The sequence below is a fragment of the Sander lucioperca genome, chromosome 2 (assembly GCF_008315115.2).
Source record: "Sander lucioperca isolate FBNREF2018 chromosome 2, SLUC_FBN_1.2, whole genome shotgun sequence".
Classification (NCBI taxonomy): Eukaryota; Metazoa; Chordata; class Actinopteri; order Perciformes; family Percidae; genus Sander; species Sander lucioperca.
In genome coordinates, this window is record NC_050174.1 from 22,262,062 (window position 1) to 22,279,028 (window position 16,967).

General features: G+C 46.1%; 1 protein-coding gene across 1 annotated transcript in view; it reads right to left on the reverse strand.

Moving 5' to 3' along the window:
• The window catches only part of prr12b (proline rich 12b), a 37,769-nt gene that overhangs the window by 13,418 nt on the left and 7,384 nt on the right, over positions 1 to 16,967 (reverse strand). The window contains exons 2-7 of the mRNA XM_031292587.2: positions 13,065 to 13,222; positions 12,025 to 12,186; positions 7,283 to 11,790; positions 6,094 to 6,306; positions 2,418 to 2,492; positions 131 to 914 (exon numbers count right to left, since the gene is read on the reverse strand). Coding sequence (XP_031148447.1) covers positions 131 to 914; positions 2,418 to 2,492; positions 6,094 to 6,306; positions 7,283 to 11,790; positions 12,025 to 12,186; positions 13,065 to 13,222 — 5,900 coding nt within the window. The remainder of the gene's footprint in view (positions 1 to 130; positions 915 to 2,417; positions 2,493 to 6,093; positions 6,307 to 7,282; positions 11,791 to 12,024; positions 12,187 to 13,064; positions 13,223 to 16,967) is intronic.

The following is a 16,967-nucleotide window of genomic DNA, read 5'->3' on the forward strand; positions in this document are numbered from 1 at the left end:
TGTTTAGTATTTATTTAAAAAGAAATGTTAATCACAAAAAAAAACGTTCAAGACATGATATTTTTTTGTAAGAGGGAAGATGTGGCAAACAAACGGTAAAAACAGACAGATGAAGGAACACATAAATTACCTTCAACCTCCAAAATCGGCATATCCGACATCCTTTTCTCCTCCTCCTGCTGCTCTTCCAGGGCTCCCTGCTGCACATTCTGTGGTTCTCTCACTATTTCTTTACCGTCTGCAGTCTCTCCCCCTCTCTCCTTCTGCTCGTCTCCACCTTGCTTAGCCGCCATCTCCTCTGTGTTTTCTCCATCCGACAGTGGGGAGACCAACTGTTGCTCTTCCTTGCCCTGTATGTGATCCTGTGTGTATGTGAGCACCTTCTCTTTTCTGTTCTCTGTACTGGGGATAAGGGGCGGCATGGCAGGGAGATGGGGGCTGAGTGGCGGCTCCTGTGGGGTGGGCGGGGCCTTGGCCATGGCAGAAGCCATTGCAGCAGCTAACGAGTGCGGGGTGTCATAGAGGGCGGAGATGGCCGACGAGATGCTCTTCTGCAGGTCCTGGTTCTTACTGACTGAGTCCTCCTCGTCGGAGGAGAAGGAGGGCAGTGTCTCCAGGTTCCCCTTCAGCTCCTCATCCAGGGGCTTGCAGGGACTGGGGCAGCTGCTGAGAGCCAGCGGGGCCCCCCCGCCCTGCCCTCCTTCGCTGAAGGCTCCTGGAGGCTGCTGCTGTGGAGGAGTTGGTGGTAGGGGAGGAGGAGTCGGGGATAAGGGCCTGATCCCTCCCTTCAGAGAGGACTCCTGCTCACCTCCAGCATGTCCCTGTTCAAGGCCTGGCTGCTTTCTGCCTGTCTTCAGGAAGTCCAAAAAAGAGGCCATAAAGCCAGGTTTGAAGTCGAAAGCCTTCTCTTCAGCCTGCAAAAGGCAAAAGAGCAAGACCTCATGACTGATGAGTGCTTTATGATATCGTCACTGGCATTGTTTGTCGTTAGCTGTATTCCTCCGTGCACTGTACAAACGTTTCAACTAGTAATTTGCTCTCTATGTTCACTCTACCAGACTTATCTGTCCTTAAAGCAACATCATTGACTTTCCTTTACCACTAGGTGGCAGCGTGGCATGTTAGCAACCAGATGCCAATCAACACATCCAGCAGACACAAAGCATGAATGAATGAAGAATACGTTTAATGAATGAAGAATACGTCCAATATGTCCTCGTCTTTAAGTTCTGCTTTGCTCTTCACCAACTCCTAGGAGAACTATGTGGCTGGTTGGCTGCTCTCTAACAGTGTCTGTCTACTGTTTGATGATGTGGAAATAGCTGCCTACTGCGGCAGGAAACCAGTGCTGGAATGTAACTACTTTAAGTACATTTACTCCAGTACTATAATTAAGTCCAAAGGTACTTGTACTTTACTTGAGTCTTTTTCTTTTCATGTTACTTTCTACTTCTACTCCGCTACATTTCAGAGAGAAATATTGTACTTTTTTACTCCACTACATTAACCTGACAGCTTTAGTTACTAGTTACTTTACACATTAAGATGTCTGACATAAATATCTTAATGCCTGTCGGGCTCGGGTCGGGTTCGGTTACTGCTCTGTCAGACGCGGGCCAGACTCGGACAGAAAAATGCGGCCGGATCCGCACTCTAATTCAGACATTCAGCTCTACATGCTTTACAATAATAACAAGTGAAATCTCTTTCAAATGGCAGATTTCTGTTCAAAATGTGTAAGATTTGGGATATATGCATGCAACTAATCGTAATGGAGTTACTCCTGGCTGGTCTGCCACAATTTTGTGATGTTTCCAAATACTGACACACATTTCCTCAATTCCCCTGATACATTGTTCATCCGTACATTTAAGAGCATCTTTTATCTTAAATTTGTAAGTATGAAAAAAAGTGAAGGGACTTACTCAGCTCTAAAATGTCACGCTAAACAGTTCAATAAATCCAAGCCCTGGACACGAGGCTGTTGGTAACCAAGCTGAACAGACAGCAGGTGGCAGCAAGGCTTCTGCACTGAACACAGTAGTAACCGTGGCAACAGCTGCCTTGGTAACAGCCATCTCTCCTCTTTCTCTTTTGTCAGTCAGAAAGAACTGGCTGTCAGTCAACTATAACCTCCTTCTCTCCAAACCTCAAATCACAAGAACATGGCTGAAAATGAAAACATTGGGTTTTTTTTCCCACTGAACTACACCACTAAATAATCTTTTTTTTACATTTAGTTTTAACAAATACCTGGGCAAAATGCTACATTTTTATCAGGCTTTGGCACACCTGAGGTGTGCAAGAAGGTAAAGATGCGTTGCTCCCTCTACCAGAGTTTAAAGGGATGAGGTATGAATTATATATTAAACTTGTGGCTTTGCTGGTTTTTGTGGAGAGGGTGTGAAGCAACTTACTGAACTGGAGAGCTTGTGCATAGCAGCCCAGGCTTCAGGATTCAGCTGATCGTCCACTTCTTTCTTCCATGTCACCTGGGTGAACAGTAGAGAAAAAAGGGCTGTCAGAAATCTGTTCAGCAAAGGTTAGCTCCAACTCTTTAGAGAGCTTGTTCGGCATGCAGTTGACTTTTTCCTCTTCATGTACAACAATGTAATGTCATCCCTTTCAAGATGTTCACAGATGCCAGTTATCTTGAGGATTTCATGCTGGGGGGCATCAAATCAGTTCATATAAAGTCATTTGAAAGGGAAGCAGAAAATTTAATTCTGCTGTTGTCTCTATATTATGTCATTGTTAATCAGTCCTTCCAGAAAAATGTGGAGTTTTTTTGTGATTGTTGCGGGCAAAAATCCTTGATTATGCAGCATGTTTTCTTAAAAAATGCGATGGAATATGCAGAATATGTATGCAATTTTATGCAATGAAATTGCGGGAACTTGCAAAAACTGCGGTCTCATCATGGCTTCATCGCGGGGTTTTGCAGCTTTTCGATGATGTTCACGTTGCGTAATTACGTCACTTCATAACGTCACTTCATAACGTCACTTCATAACGTCACTTCATAACGTTCCCATGGCAACAGGGGAAAATGGCTGCTTTTGTGTGAAGTAAACGCAACACTTTTCAACTTTCTGCTAAGATATATGTGACTTTTGCAACGAAAATGCGAGGATTATGAAATCATGCAAGCCCCGCATATTTTGCGCGGAAATCGGCAATTTATGGGGCGAAAGTGCGGCATATTTGAAAAAATGCGGCCCCCGCATAAATATGCGGACTTTGGCTGATTATGCATTGAATTATGCGATCGCATGATCGCGTTTTTCTGGAGGGACTGGTTAATATTTCAGTTGGTCTATTTGTATTGCCCTCTTTTGTAGTCCAAAGGGGGGGAGGGGGCTCTCCACACACCACTTGAAACTCAACCTTGACAAGACCGAGCTGCTTTCAGGGAAGGGCTCTCCCACCCAGGACCTTGCTATCACCATCACAACTCTGTGGTAGTCCCCACCCAGACTGCTAGGAACCTGGGTGTGACACTCGACCACCAACTCTACCTTACTGCCAACATTGCTGCAACTACCACGATCGTGTGGATACATGCATAACATCAGAAGGATACGTCCCCCTTCTATAACGCAGAAGGCGGCTCAGGTTCCGGCTCAGGCTCTAGTCATCTCACGTCTAGACTACTGCAACTCCGTCCTGGCTGCTCTACCTGCAAGGTCCCTCCAAACCCCGCAGATAATTCAGAACGCAGCAGCTCGACTGGTCTACAACCTCCCCAAGATCTCTCACACTTCACCGCTTTTCCACTCCCTTCACTAGTTACCAGTTGCTGCCCGCATCCGCTTCAAGGCCCTAGTACTTGCGTACCGTGCTGCGAAGGGATCAGACTCAACTTACATCCAGGATATGGTCAAACCTTACACCCAGCCCATCCACTCTGCCTTTCATAGGCCAACCTGCTTGTTGCTCCCTTACTGCGAGGGACACCCACTCACTCAACGAAATCCCGACTGTTTGCTGTCCTGGCTCCTAAATAGTAGAACAAGCTCCCTGTTGACGTCAGCACAGCTGAAAGTCTACACATCTCTTCTGAACTAGAAGGTTCCTTCAGGCGGCTGTTGTGTGTGTTTCCACTGCGGTCTAAAGACCTGTGAAGGTTAGGCAAATCAGTCCTCTTTACGTATAACATGACAGGACTGGTGGTCGCGGGGAGGACACGCTCTGCAGCTCAGTGTGCCCCCCATTTCATCTAAAAAAAAACAACAAAATAGATGTCTCACTGTGCTCACAGTCTACAGCTGGCAGTTCAGTGTGGGCGCTGGCTCGCCCGATATCTCTCTCTCTCTCTTTTTCTCTGCAACAGTCCTCTCTGCAAACCCCACCCTGAACGAGCCACTCTCTGCATGGCCTTGTGGTCCTGTTTGGTGTTGTTTTCGTACCAGTGGCAGTGATGTTCACAGTCAGAACGCTCTCTATGATGCAGGAGTAGAGACTCCCCAGTATTTGAGAGAATACCTGGAGTTTCCTCAGTTCCTCAATGTCTAGCCATTCACCACTGAGTCAGTATGCAGCGTCCAGGTCAGACTCTTGTTGATGTGGATACCAAGCATAGGGTTACCCCGAGGTTTTTTTTGGACAATTCTTTTTAGATGTTTTTGTCGGGGGTTTTTTAATACACGATCTTGTGAGTCCCTCAAGTCTCTACTGCATTTTGTCTTTAAGTTCTTAACCCATGCTCTTGTGTATTAAAGGTGCACTATGAGTTCCTGCATGGTCACTTCTGTTGACGTTCCAAGTAAATTCAAAACAAAACAGAGCAAGCTCGCCCCTCCCCCATGTTTCCGTAACTGGCATGACTAACTGACTAACTGTCACTAACCCCCACCCCCTCCCCCAACCATCTTGTCGGTGATTGGCTGGAACGTGGTTTGTTGTATTTTGGTGCCTATCCTGTGCCTCTAGTGTTTGTTTGACGTTTACGACCCCTGTGGTGTCTCCCGAGACCGGGCTTTTTCACGGTGTGTTCAGGGGGCAGGCAGCTAGCGGATCAAGGAGAGATGTCTACGATTTGAGACAAAAATGAAATTGCGCTGAAACCATGCAGGAACTCATAGTGCACCTTTAAGGGTCACTGCCCTGCTTCATTTTTCTTAAATGCGGGTCTAGGTTGTGTTTAGTTCTTAGTCCTTCAGATGTAAACCCCATCCAACATGCTTAAAGCTGAGTCAGCACTCCTCAGTCTCTGGTTAATGTAAAAGCCAATGTGCTGGAATACAGAGCTGGCACAATGAGAGGAGAACTATTCAAACACTAACTGGCTGACTAACTAAAATGTACGTATATCAGTTTGACTTGATTTGGAAATGGAAGGTGTCACTTCACAGTCTAAATACTGACTGCAGAAACTATATTTACTAGACACTATATTTTACTGTTGCTGAGGGGCAACATCATTTCCTTCTAACATGAAAAATAGTTCAAGCTGTCATGCACAGGTCCTCTGCAGCCCTTCATATTTGCAGCTCCTTCTCCCTCACACCCTGACATCAAGAAGAAAGTGACAGAGCTCATCTAGCAGCCTACATGCTACTACATTAGGGATGGGAAGATTCACAGTGAGCATGCAGGGACATAAAAGTGCATGGTGCGAGTGCACTGATTTCAAAAGTGTGCACCGGTACAATTTGGGATGGAGTCAAGATGCATCAAACATCACTGCATCGGAAAAATTCCATTTATATTATTATTAATGGAGAACCTTTGCCTTTATTTTTTAGAAATGTGACAAATGATTTCATATTTAGATTGATTCCTCCTCTTTAAACGTGCTCTCTCATCTTCGCTGCTGTGGCCAATAACGCTACTGGGGAGGCCGATGTGTCGTCACATTAGAGATTAACGTGGAGCAGGAAGAGCTACACATTCCACCAAATTCCTACAAATCATCCCCAGCTTCCCTTTACTTTACTTTTTTTGCATTTAGGTATTAGTGTGTATGTGCTTTTTTTTCCTCTGTCAAGCACTTTGTACACCATTGTTTTGAAAGGTGCTATACAAATAAAGTTATTATATTAAAGTGTGTATATATTTTTTTCTTTTCTTTGCATTTGCAAACTATTTTACCTCTTCAGCTTTCTGCTGATGCTTCATCATCTTGTCTTGAGTCTGGTTCACCTCACTTCTGCTGCTGTCCATGGCAGCGCTGGGTCCAGGACTCAGGCCCAGAGATGGTGCCGACCCCACAGATCCGTCAGACAGAACTGGCTCGGTGCTGGACAGTGAGTCTGTCCTCAACAACGATTCTGATGGCGGCATGCTGGGAACGGGCAGTTTGATCTGACAGACAGACAGATTGGATGGAAGACATTCAAAAGGACTTTTAGCATACAGTATACAACATTTGTTACTGTATATCATCGTTACTGTAGCTTGGCTCACTTGGATATCTACAAAATAAGCCAGTAATGCTGATTTTGTTAAAACCACTCAGGGCTTGGTTTCACAGAAATATTTTTATATATATATATATATATATATTTAAATTAATCGCACACAGTGGTGACAAGCGAGTGCATCAAAAAGTATTGCGGGCACACTTCAAAGAATACATAGCAGAATATACATTATAAATACACACACATACTGAATATATATATATATATATATATATATATATATATATACACACACACACACACACACACACACACACACACGTGGCTGTTTCCTGTTAGTGTCTTAGCATTTACTGCATCTTCCTGAACTACTAATTGGTCGCACCCTCTCTCTCTAATTGCCTGGACATCAGTGAGTCTCTATTTTATATATTCATGGGATCCTTAAACAGTTGCACAGAACTAAAGACTTACTATTTTTAAACCTTAAAGAGAGCCGCACTACCTTTATGCTATCTATAAGCTAAGAGCCATTTTCATTGTCAATTGTCAATCAATTAAACCTGCCGACAACTGCAAAGAAAAACATAGAGATATAGCAATCTGTGGCCTGCTACAGTTTGACAAGCAATAATCATTTGGATATTCTGCTGTTGCTCCGCTTGAATCTGCAAGCATTAAATAAAGCATTAATCTATCCGGATACCAAATTCATTTTACTTGAGATAGTCATCAACTAGAGAGCTTAAGTCTATTTGTTGACCCTAATTCCTAGTTAAAAGAGCACATTTGTCTTAACTGTCCCCAGAATTCTCAGAGTGATATATTTGGGTTCAATCTTAATGTCCACAGTAATGAATTAACACTGAAGCTAAGACAGGCAAAACCAACAGATTATCTGTTCTTTTCACTGTTACCTTGATAGGTGTGATTGGATCTTGCTGCAGCTGGGATGGTTGCTGTTGTTGTTGTTGATGATGATGATGCTGTTGATGATGCGGTTGTTGGTGAGGACAGGAAACATGCTGCTGCTGCTGCTGTTGATGATGATGATGCAGGTGATGCTGTTGGTGTGCTGCTTGGTGGAGGTCTGCCTGCTGTTGGAGATGCTGCTGTTGGCTGAACTGTTGCTGCCGATGCTGCTGCTGCTGCTGATGATATGCGAGGTTTTGTGCTTTGTTCATGTCTTGATGCATTTCAACAAACCCTTCCTCCCTCCTGCCTCGTCCTCGACCGCGCCCACGACCCCTTCTACTTTCTCCAGGCACTGATCCCATCAGCCCCCTGCAGTAGGGCGGCTCTGGAAGAGGACGTATGCGTGGTCTACCTCGTGGGCGAGGAGGGCCTTCACGTTTTGGTTTAGTTGGTTTCCTGCCTCTTTTCTTAGGGCCATAGTGGGGGAGGATATGTGGAGGGTGTCCAGGGGAAGAGTAGCTGGAGGGGTGGCAGAAGTCCATGTCCCCCATCAGTGGACTGAGCCCACTTACGCCTGATGCCCCACTAGCCTTTCTACAACTAGAGACCAAGTCAGGGAGTAGGTCAGGAAGGCGTCGACTGGTTAGGCGAATATCAGCTGGAATATCAACTTTATCCTCATCGTCCTCAAATTCATACTCCTGCGCATAGTTTTTCTTTGTTTGAGTTTGTGGCTCACGCCGCTGTTTAAGCAAATGATATGAGCTGGTCTTCAACAGTTTCTTGGGTCGAGAAGAACAAAATATAGGTGAGGTCAGACCAGTTGTATTTGAACTTCCACCCACTCCTACAACTCCCATCATCTTGTTGACTGAGCCATCCCCTTGATCTGCTGAACTCAGCCCCATGTTGGGCGTTTGGGATTGGATGAGGCCAAGCTGGTCAGTATTCACAGTAGAGGGAAGCTCGTGGGTCTTCGTAGAGTCAAGGTCTAAGTGTAGATTGCCAGTTCCTGTTCCTGGAAGGCTGTGGCAATAATGTCCATAGCCTTGATCACTGTGATGACCAACCATATCATAGCCCTCTCTAGCACCTCCTGTTTTTAAGGCTTCCATACCCTCTTGTCCCTGCCCATGGCCCTGGGTAAGGCTTTCTTGAGCAGCCTGTCCTGCCCCAGAATTCTCCACACAGCTCGACTTGTAATCAGCTGAACAAAACATGTCCTCCATCTCAGGAAAGAAAGTGCGGTCTTCATCGTGTAAAAGAGAGTCTGGAAAGCAGATGGATGTTAGAGGTGCAAACCGATGCTGTTGCTGCGGGCCATGATTTTGTCCTACTTTACCCACTGGGCTCACTGTTTGAAACTGGTGCTGTTTGAGCTGGTCTAACTGGGAGTGGGACAGAGTTTCAGGCTCTCTTTGTTGGGGCTGCTGCTGTTGTTGGGGGGTTCCCATATTTGCTGCCATCCGGTGGGAGTGTGGGTGAGCTAATTGAGAGTGTGCCAGTTGATGGTGAGTGTGTGCTTGCTGTTGATGGTGGACATGGGGGTGGGCATGGACCTGAGGCTGGTTGAGGTGGTGCAGGTGGGAGGGGGTGGACAAGCCTAAATCTGGTTCAGAGAGGAAGTCATGGAGATCTGAGGCTGATTGTTGGGGATGGTGGTGGGGTGTTAGTCTGTGCGGCTGTCTATGTCTGTCCCCACCACCTCCCTCCCCTCCAGTCACCCCAACTCCTGTTCTGTCCAGAGCTCCTCCACTACCTCTGCTGTTCGTCCGGGAAAGAGATTGGTCTAGTATGTCTAGCGGAGACACTGAGTTCTGACTGGCTCGGGTTTGATCTCTTGGCTGGACTCCAAGGCCGTAGTGGGTATCTATAACCTGGGTCTGGAGCTGGAGTTGCAACTGCGAGGGCTGGTTCTGTGGGTGGGATTCCACCATGGCAGGCCCTACTCCTCCAGCTGAACCCATCATGGCCTGCTGGCTCAAAGGATGCTGCTGTAGCTGCTGTGGAGGGGCTTGCTGGGGGTCTATCTTAGTGCTAGTGGTATGAGAAAGGACAGATTGCAGCATGTGAGTTTGCTGGGGAGGGTCTTGCTGTGAATCCATTAGGGAAAGGGGAACCTGGCTTTGTCGAGCCTGCTGCACATCTGGTGTGTTACACAAGTAGGCATTGTCATTTTCATCTGAAGGCTTCTTCAGCTCCATGTGAGGGTGGCTGTGAGAGTGGGAAAGGGGATGGCTATGCTGAGTATTTTGAGAGTGCTGTGTGTGTCCAGTGTGTCGAGAATGCTGGGAGATTTGGGGATGCTGAGAGTGTTGCTGAGAGTGTGAGGACAAGTGTGAGGTGTGATGGGAGTGCATTGCGTAGGGGTCCTCTCTTCCATAATGGACCACAGAGCCCAAGGAGTCATGCTGTTGTTGATGGGAGTGGGAAAGGGAGTCAGTGACCCCTCCAGCAGTGGACTTTGATATGGTCAACTTTGATTTGGCCTGTTGCTGTTCCTTCCGTGATATTTCCAACTGAGTGTTCAAACCACTTGCTGCATCACCAATTGCTGTTCCAGGACCTGAACTGCTGGTGATGTTATTGGTACGAATAACACTCTGAAGGTGGTAGCGCTCTTCTGAGATCTTGTTAATGTCATAGGTCACCCCCTTGCCTTCCCCATCCCTAGCTTGTGGGAGCGGCTGGGGTAATTGATGAGGAGGTGGGTGATGCTGGGAAGGATGGGGAGTTGAGCTCTGGGAATGTAGTAAGTGGTGGATGATGAAATCATCGTCATCCTCTTCCTCATCTTGGGAACGCTCAACTCCCAGCATGTTGGTCTCTGTTTTTGGCTTAGGTGGTGTTGTGTGGTAGGACTGGCTCTGCACTTGCCGTGTATCAGGGAAACCTTGTGGTGGGGACATAAAAGCAGGCGAGAGAATGGTGGACAAGTATTTAGTGGCCCCTGAGCCTCCAGGGGACTGTGCAGGGCGAGCAGAGGCAGGAGAGTGCAATCCAGTGCGACCGATAGTAGAATTGATGGAGGGCGAGGGACTAGACTCAGGCAGGTGGTAAGAGCTGCTGCCTTCATTACCAACCCCAGCAGATCCGCTTCCTGATCCTGCAGATCCAACTCCACTGCCAAGTGCAGCAGCTCCTGATACAGGTCCACCTGCTGCTGATCCTCCAGCACTCCCATACCCTAAGGAAGGACTGCCTGCCCTCCTAAGAGAGGTTGAGCCAAAGCTTGAGTCCCCAAAGACTATCTCTGCAGAAAACGAGCGTCCTCCTGAGCCTGTAGCAGTGAAGGTCTTCCCTCCAGTACCCCCTGCTCCAGAGCTCAGGTCCTGGGCATGAGGTGAGTTAAAGCCCCCATAAGACTGGGTCATGTGTGTAGATGGAGGCTGGTTGGGAGAGTAGGACTGGGCATGTTGCTGGAGAGGGGTCTGGTCTGGTAGGCCTGTGCTGGATTTGGCCAGAGGCGGAGAGCCATAAGTGGAGAGGCATTGTTTAGGTGCTGGCTGTTGAACAAGGTTGGATGACACCACCGGTAGAGAAGGTGGTGCCGGTGCTGACTGAGCTGGGGGCTGCTGGCAAGAGGGAGCAGACAAGGAGCCAGCGCTTGTCTTGGAGCTAGAAGAGGACGAAGAGGAAGTGGAGGAGGCTGATGGTGGAGTGTGTGGAGTACGGGAAGAAGATGATGCTGAGCCTGAAGAGGAGTAGCCGCTGCTGGAGCTGGAACTCTTGGCTCCCTTAGTGCCAGATGAGGAGGGGGCTGAGGAACTGGAGGATGAGGATGTGTAGGGGGTTTGGCTAATAGGTTGATAAGTCTTGGATTCCAACCGTGGTGAGGGCTTGGGGTCAGAGGATGGGCTCTGCTCCCCCAGGGGACTGCAGGACACCCCAGAATGTCGGTGGTGACTGGCTAGCTGCTGGTAGCTCGATGACCCCCCACAGCTGACATATTGCTGTGGGGGTAGTGCTGCGGATTGAGCTGGGGACGAGCGTTGGTAATGTTTGATCACACTGTCCTGCCGGGACGCTGCCCTCTCTGGAGGAGGCTGGGGAGGAGGGGGGGGCGTGGGCAGCAGGGCTGCTGTGGAAGAGAACATGGAGGCATTATAGAGCTGGGAGGACTGGTTGTGGAGCTGGGAGGACAATAAGTTGAACTGGGAAGGGGACAGGTGGCAACTGGAGGAGGTGGGAGGGGCTTGGGTCTGAGGAGGGGCCGGGGGCTCCTGGGAGCCTCGGTAGGTGGCACTCTGGGAAGACAGCAAGCGATCAAAGCCCAAGCTGGCCTGGGAGGGTGTTTTGATGTGCAGCAGGGGATCATGGGGAGATAGCAAACTGTTGGAAGTCGGGCTAAATGTAGGCGTGTCCTGCAGGGATAGTGAGGGAGTGAAAGATCGTCCAGAGAAGGAGCCAGGATGCTGGTATGCAGAGAGGGCTGAGGAAGAGGGGAAAGAGCTGGAACCAGGAAGTGCCCCTGAAATAAAGAGCTCCGCTGGGGCCGGTGTATGCATTGCTACAGGACACAACATCACATGGACAGTGTTGGCAAATGCAAGGCACTACTCAAATTGAACAAATTAGCAACTTTTCAGTTTGAGACTACAAACTTTTTTGCAAATTAAATAAATGCAAATGATTCTGTAAATGAAATGACGAATTATCTAGAAATAGTAGTAGTATTTCAATAGTAAAAAAGAACTAATGTCAAATGAGGATTTTACCATTACCCTAACAGGCTGACACTCACCAGTCTGCCAAGAGGGAGAGCGAAACTGAGAGAGGAGGGAGGAAGCAGAGGGTGGAGGCTGTGGACCCCGCGACTCCAGAGCTGAAATCAGATTCATGACGGAGGGGTCAGGACCCGAGGGGCTGGCGTGGTGGAGGCTGGCGTCAAATAGCCCTGAGAGGCCTGGCAAAAAACCACAACCCTCACTTAATTCATATAAATCATATCATAGATCATACCATCATGTTGTAAACAGTTCATAAAGAGTCTTTCTTTCAAACTTTTCTTTCTATTTTTATTGAAATGCTTTTATTGTTGCATAAAACAGAGTCACGATTTCTAAATAGATCACTGTGTTGCAAAATAAAAACCGAGAACAGAAAACAGAGATTTTACACAGAGAAGCAATGCATTAACATCCTGCCTGTCTGCTCTATCCAGACAATAATATTATTTCCATATCTGGACAGGCGGCTGGTGTCTCTTCTCCTTTGGTGAACTCTTTTCATCGTGCAACTCTGTGATTGGCACAGTTGTTTAAAATATACGAGATAAGTAATCTAAGTGGTTGAGACATTACATATTTATCACCCTACCCTTTATGTATATTCCACTGTAACCAACTGTTTGGCACATGCCACCACAGCACAGGAGGGGCATCGGGAAACACTCACACTCTGCACATGATGTAGCACTGTGCCATCCGTTTCAGTCAACAGTTCCACATCCCTGGTGTTACTTTTCACCATTGTTGTTCTTTCTCCACAGTATTCCATGTCAACTTTGTATGTTTCAACATTTTAGTGTTTTCTTCATTTTCCTTGATAATCAAGCAAGTAGACTCATGATACCATATATCGCAATCGCAGTATTGTAAATCGCAATATGACTTTCTCTCCAAATGGTGCAGCCCTAGGTCAGGAGTCTACCCCAGGGCTGACATCCACTCTCAGCTACAGGACAGGACCTCAAGACCCTCAAAATCCAAACCATACCCAACCATACTACAGATTGCACTATACATAGAAAGAAATACACTATTTCTAGATTTGAGTCCTTACCAAGCGAGCGTCCAGCAGCACCCCAGGCCCCTCCCTGTCTGGAACTTCCTGGGTGGTGGTTCGTTGCATAGCCCTGGAGGGGATGGGGGGTACCGTAGGTCTGCCGGTGGAGCAGCTCGGAGTCTGGGTGGGACGACCTGGAGCCCCCATACACGAGGCTGAGGAACACATGGTCATTAGGTTGGACTTTTATACAGGCCCTTCTTTACAAGTCTGCTGTCTGAAGCCCGATTTACACAGGACTTAAAGCAGCCATATTATGCTCATTTTCAGGTTCATAATTGTATTTTAAGGTTGTACCAGAGTAGGTTTACATGGTTTAATTTTCAAAAAACACCATATTTTTACTCTCTCTCACTGCTACAGATCCTCTTTTCAGCTGGTCTCTGTTTTAGCTACAGAGTGAGACCTCTTTTCTTCTTCTTCTTCTGTACTATCTTTGATTGCACTTGCACATGCGCAGTAGCTCAGAAATAGATCATGTCAGCTAGCTAGCTCCATACACAGTAAAAGAAAGGCTGTTTCTACAACTTCGGTCAGTTACAAGGCAGGATTAGCTGGGAGACTTCTAAATGCACATGTAAGTAGTTCTTTTGTAGATTATGGTGAATTAGCGTTAGCATGCTAGCATTAGCATTAGCGTTAGCATGCTAACGCTAGCATGCTGCTAACGCTACAAGCTAATGGTTGCGGTTAGCCTGCTCGTTTCGGCTTGTGACGTCACAAACCGTGCCGATTTTGAACAGCTCACCCAGAGACTGAAGGCAGGACACATTCAGAAACTGTATCTCACTCTAAACAGCATGGATGGATTTTTTTCAAAGTTTGTATGTGTGTGGAAGCACCAGAGACACAACATAACACCCCAAATCCCAGAAAAAGTGATTTTTTCATAATATGGGCACTTTAAGGCTGCGTTTCAATAGCGGTTCAATCAGTTTTTCAATCAGCTTTTTCCCTTTCCTTTATTGTGTTATATATATATATATATATTTTTTTTTTTTTTTTTTGTGCATGTTATAGGTTTACAAAGTGAAAAAGCCCAAAGTCCACCCCAAAGGGACTTACCATCTCCAACAGAAAACACACTTGCACAATTCACAAACTGCTCCAAACAGCTCTATTGATCTATCTGATCTAGTTTTAAGTCTTCTGCAACACAGAATGATGTTAATTTTTTTTAATTATGCTCTCGTTGATTTTAAAATCGTCGATAAAGCAGGGGGTGTTTTAGGGCATGGCTATGATGTGATTGCCAGTGAAAGTGTGTAACGTAACGTAGAGTGTAAGGGCTCCTCCCTCACTCCTCCGTCTCGTTTAAAATCGTCACATCCGCAACCAGGATGGCTGTGCCCGTAATGGCAAATTCAACGACTGATAGCAGATCTCCACAAACTAATGGGTGATGTCGCACGTGCTCTGTCCATTAATATTATACAGTCTATGAGCATTATCAAATATTAGGGGTGTAACAGTACACAAAATTCACGGTTCGGTATGAACCTCGGTTTTGGGTCACGGTATGTTTTCGGTACAACAGGGAAAATAAATAATTTATTTTAAAAAAAGTATATACATTCAACAGTGGCTCATTGGCCATGCTGAATGTTACAGTTAAGGCACTCAAATACTGGCATAAAAAATTAATAAGACTTCTGTCAGTAATGTTCCATTAAAGACTCTGACCTGTTGATAATGTAACAGAGTTATAACTGCAATGCTTAGTAGCGCCACAAGGTGGTACCTCCCTCTGTTACTATGGTGATGCACTAGGCTGTGTCCGGAACGAGTCACTGTTCACGTTTTAGGGCGCTACTATGTACATTTTTTATATAGTGTCTGAAATATAATTCAAATTTGCAGAATACATTTTAGGGCACTTATTGTTTCCTATAATGCGCTGTAACACACTGAATATCGATGCTCACTACAATATCAAACTATACCCCCATGCATTGTGAATTTCTGTCACCTAGCAACCAAGAAATAATGTAAATTCATGAACATTGATACAGCTCGCAGATGAATCATTTTGTAGGTAAGGGGATGTCAAATAGCTGAATCTGTGTTAGCTGGCTCTGCTGGATTGTTTTGGAAGAATAATTTAATGTGGAACTATTATAGGCCAACCATGGATGGATTATATTAAAGGCAAACTCAGCTTCCACTTGTTGCCATAGTGACCGTAGTGGATGTTTACTTTGTGCGACAGCAATGACGTAACGGTTGGCACAGAGAAAATGACCCATGTAGTGTCTGATAATGTTTTCTTATTTTGCCAATGAGCTCACCATGTAGGGGAGGAGGGAAGGAGGGAGGAAGGAGGAGGGAAGGAGGCACAGCCACATCTGGTGTGCAGTCAGTGCTGCTGCAGGTTGTCTCCTCGGACCAACATACACAGGAGAGACTTCACTAACGAGTTGGTGCAGGTTATGTTTTATGTTCTACTACTGGTATGATTAGATACCGCCATTTCCGGGATTGCTCCGGTGCCGCTGGAAATTTCACCGGATGTCCCTCATTTCGGCCGGATGTCCGTCCCCTTCCTCTTTCTTTGTGTTGTAATTCTAAACTCCGGTGGATTTCTGAGGACTATGGTTAACTTCTCCTCAGATCTCTGCAGGGTAAATCCAGACAGCTAGCTAGACTATCTGTCCAATCTGAGTTTTCTGTCGCACGACTAAAACTACTTTTGAACGTACACATGTTCCACCAAAACAAGTTTCTTCCCGAGGCTATTTTACAGCGGCACCATTGCTCCGTCCGGCGCTTAGCACCGCCCACGACGATTCTGATTGGTTTTAGTATCAGTGTGAAAGCTCCGTTCAGTTATCTGTGGATTCTTTGAGCTAATCGGCCATCTCAGAGCTCCGGCTAACTGCTAGCCCTCTCCACCTACACCTACTATGTTAAAAAGCTTGCGCTCCTTCCCAACATCCTGAACCCAAACGGCCTGGGACTAATACACGTACTGTTACAGCCCTATCAAATATAACACAGACTGTAGACTGTACAGCTGAAGAAAGGGACCCCAAACACTGAGCAACCTTAAAAAGCTGTGCTATCTGAAGCAATGATAAGAACCTCCGTATTATCTGCAGTGAGCTGTAAAAAGTTGTCGGCCATCCAGTTTTTAATGGCAGTCAGACAGTTGTGCTAAACCGTCAGTTTGTCATTCTCATTCAACTTAAAACAACTGGATATCATCAGCGTAACAGTGATATGAGATATCTTCAAATTTGCTTATAATATATACCTAAGGGAAGCATATACAATGAAAATAATATAGTAGCAGAGGGGGTGATTCTTGCCCTGACAACTCTTATCCTATTCACAAAGAAAGAGAAAAGGTCACTGCAGTCCTCCTTACTTGAAAAGACATCCAGAGGTGCAGGAGTGACAATCTTGTTGATGGTGTCAAACTGAACTTTAGGGTTGCGTTTACTGGAGGAAATGAGGTTACCAAAGTGAGAAGCCCTCACCCGCTTAACCATACTGTTAAACTCAGGTAATATTCTTGTGATAGAGATGGTGAGCACGGAGCTTGGTGGATTTCCACTGTCGTTCTACCCTCCAACGTTAAAGTGACGTTAATGTAACTTTTTAGTGTTTCTGAAACTCTTGTCATTTTTCATCTGATGATCATAAATGACCTGTAACAGCAAACAAGACTAACAGTGAAAAGAACGCTATTTTTTATGTAGTTTTTAGACGGCGCTACAGAGCACACATTCTGACGGGTCACAGATTTCTGCATAATGCCGGAAAAGCCTGTGTTATTGTATCCAGCCAGGTAAAATGTAGAAGGAGATTTCTTTCTATAGGCCTAATTGTCTTTTAATGTTATTTTAGAAGTTATCTGTTGTAGTTATGGCTGATACTGGGGCAGGGCCATCACAGAAA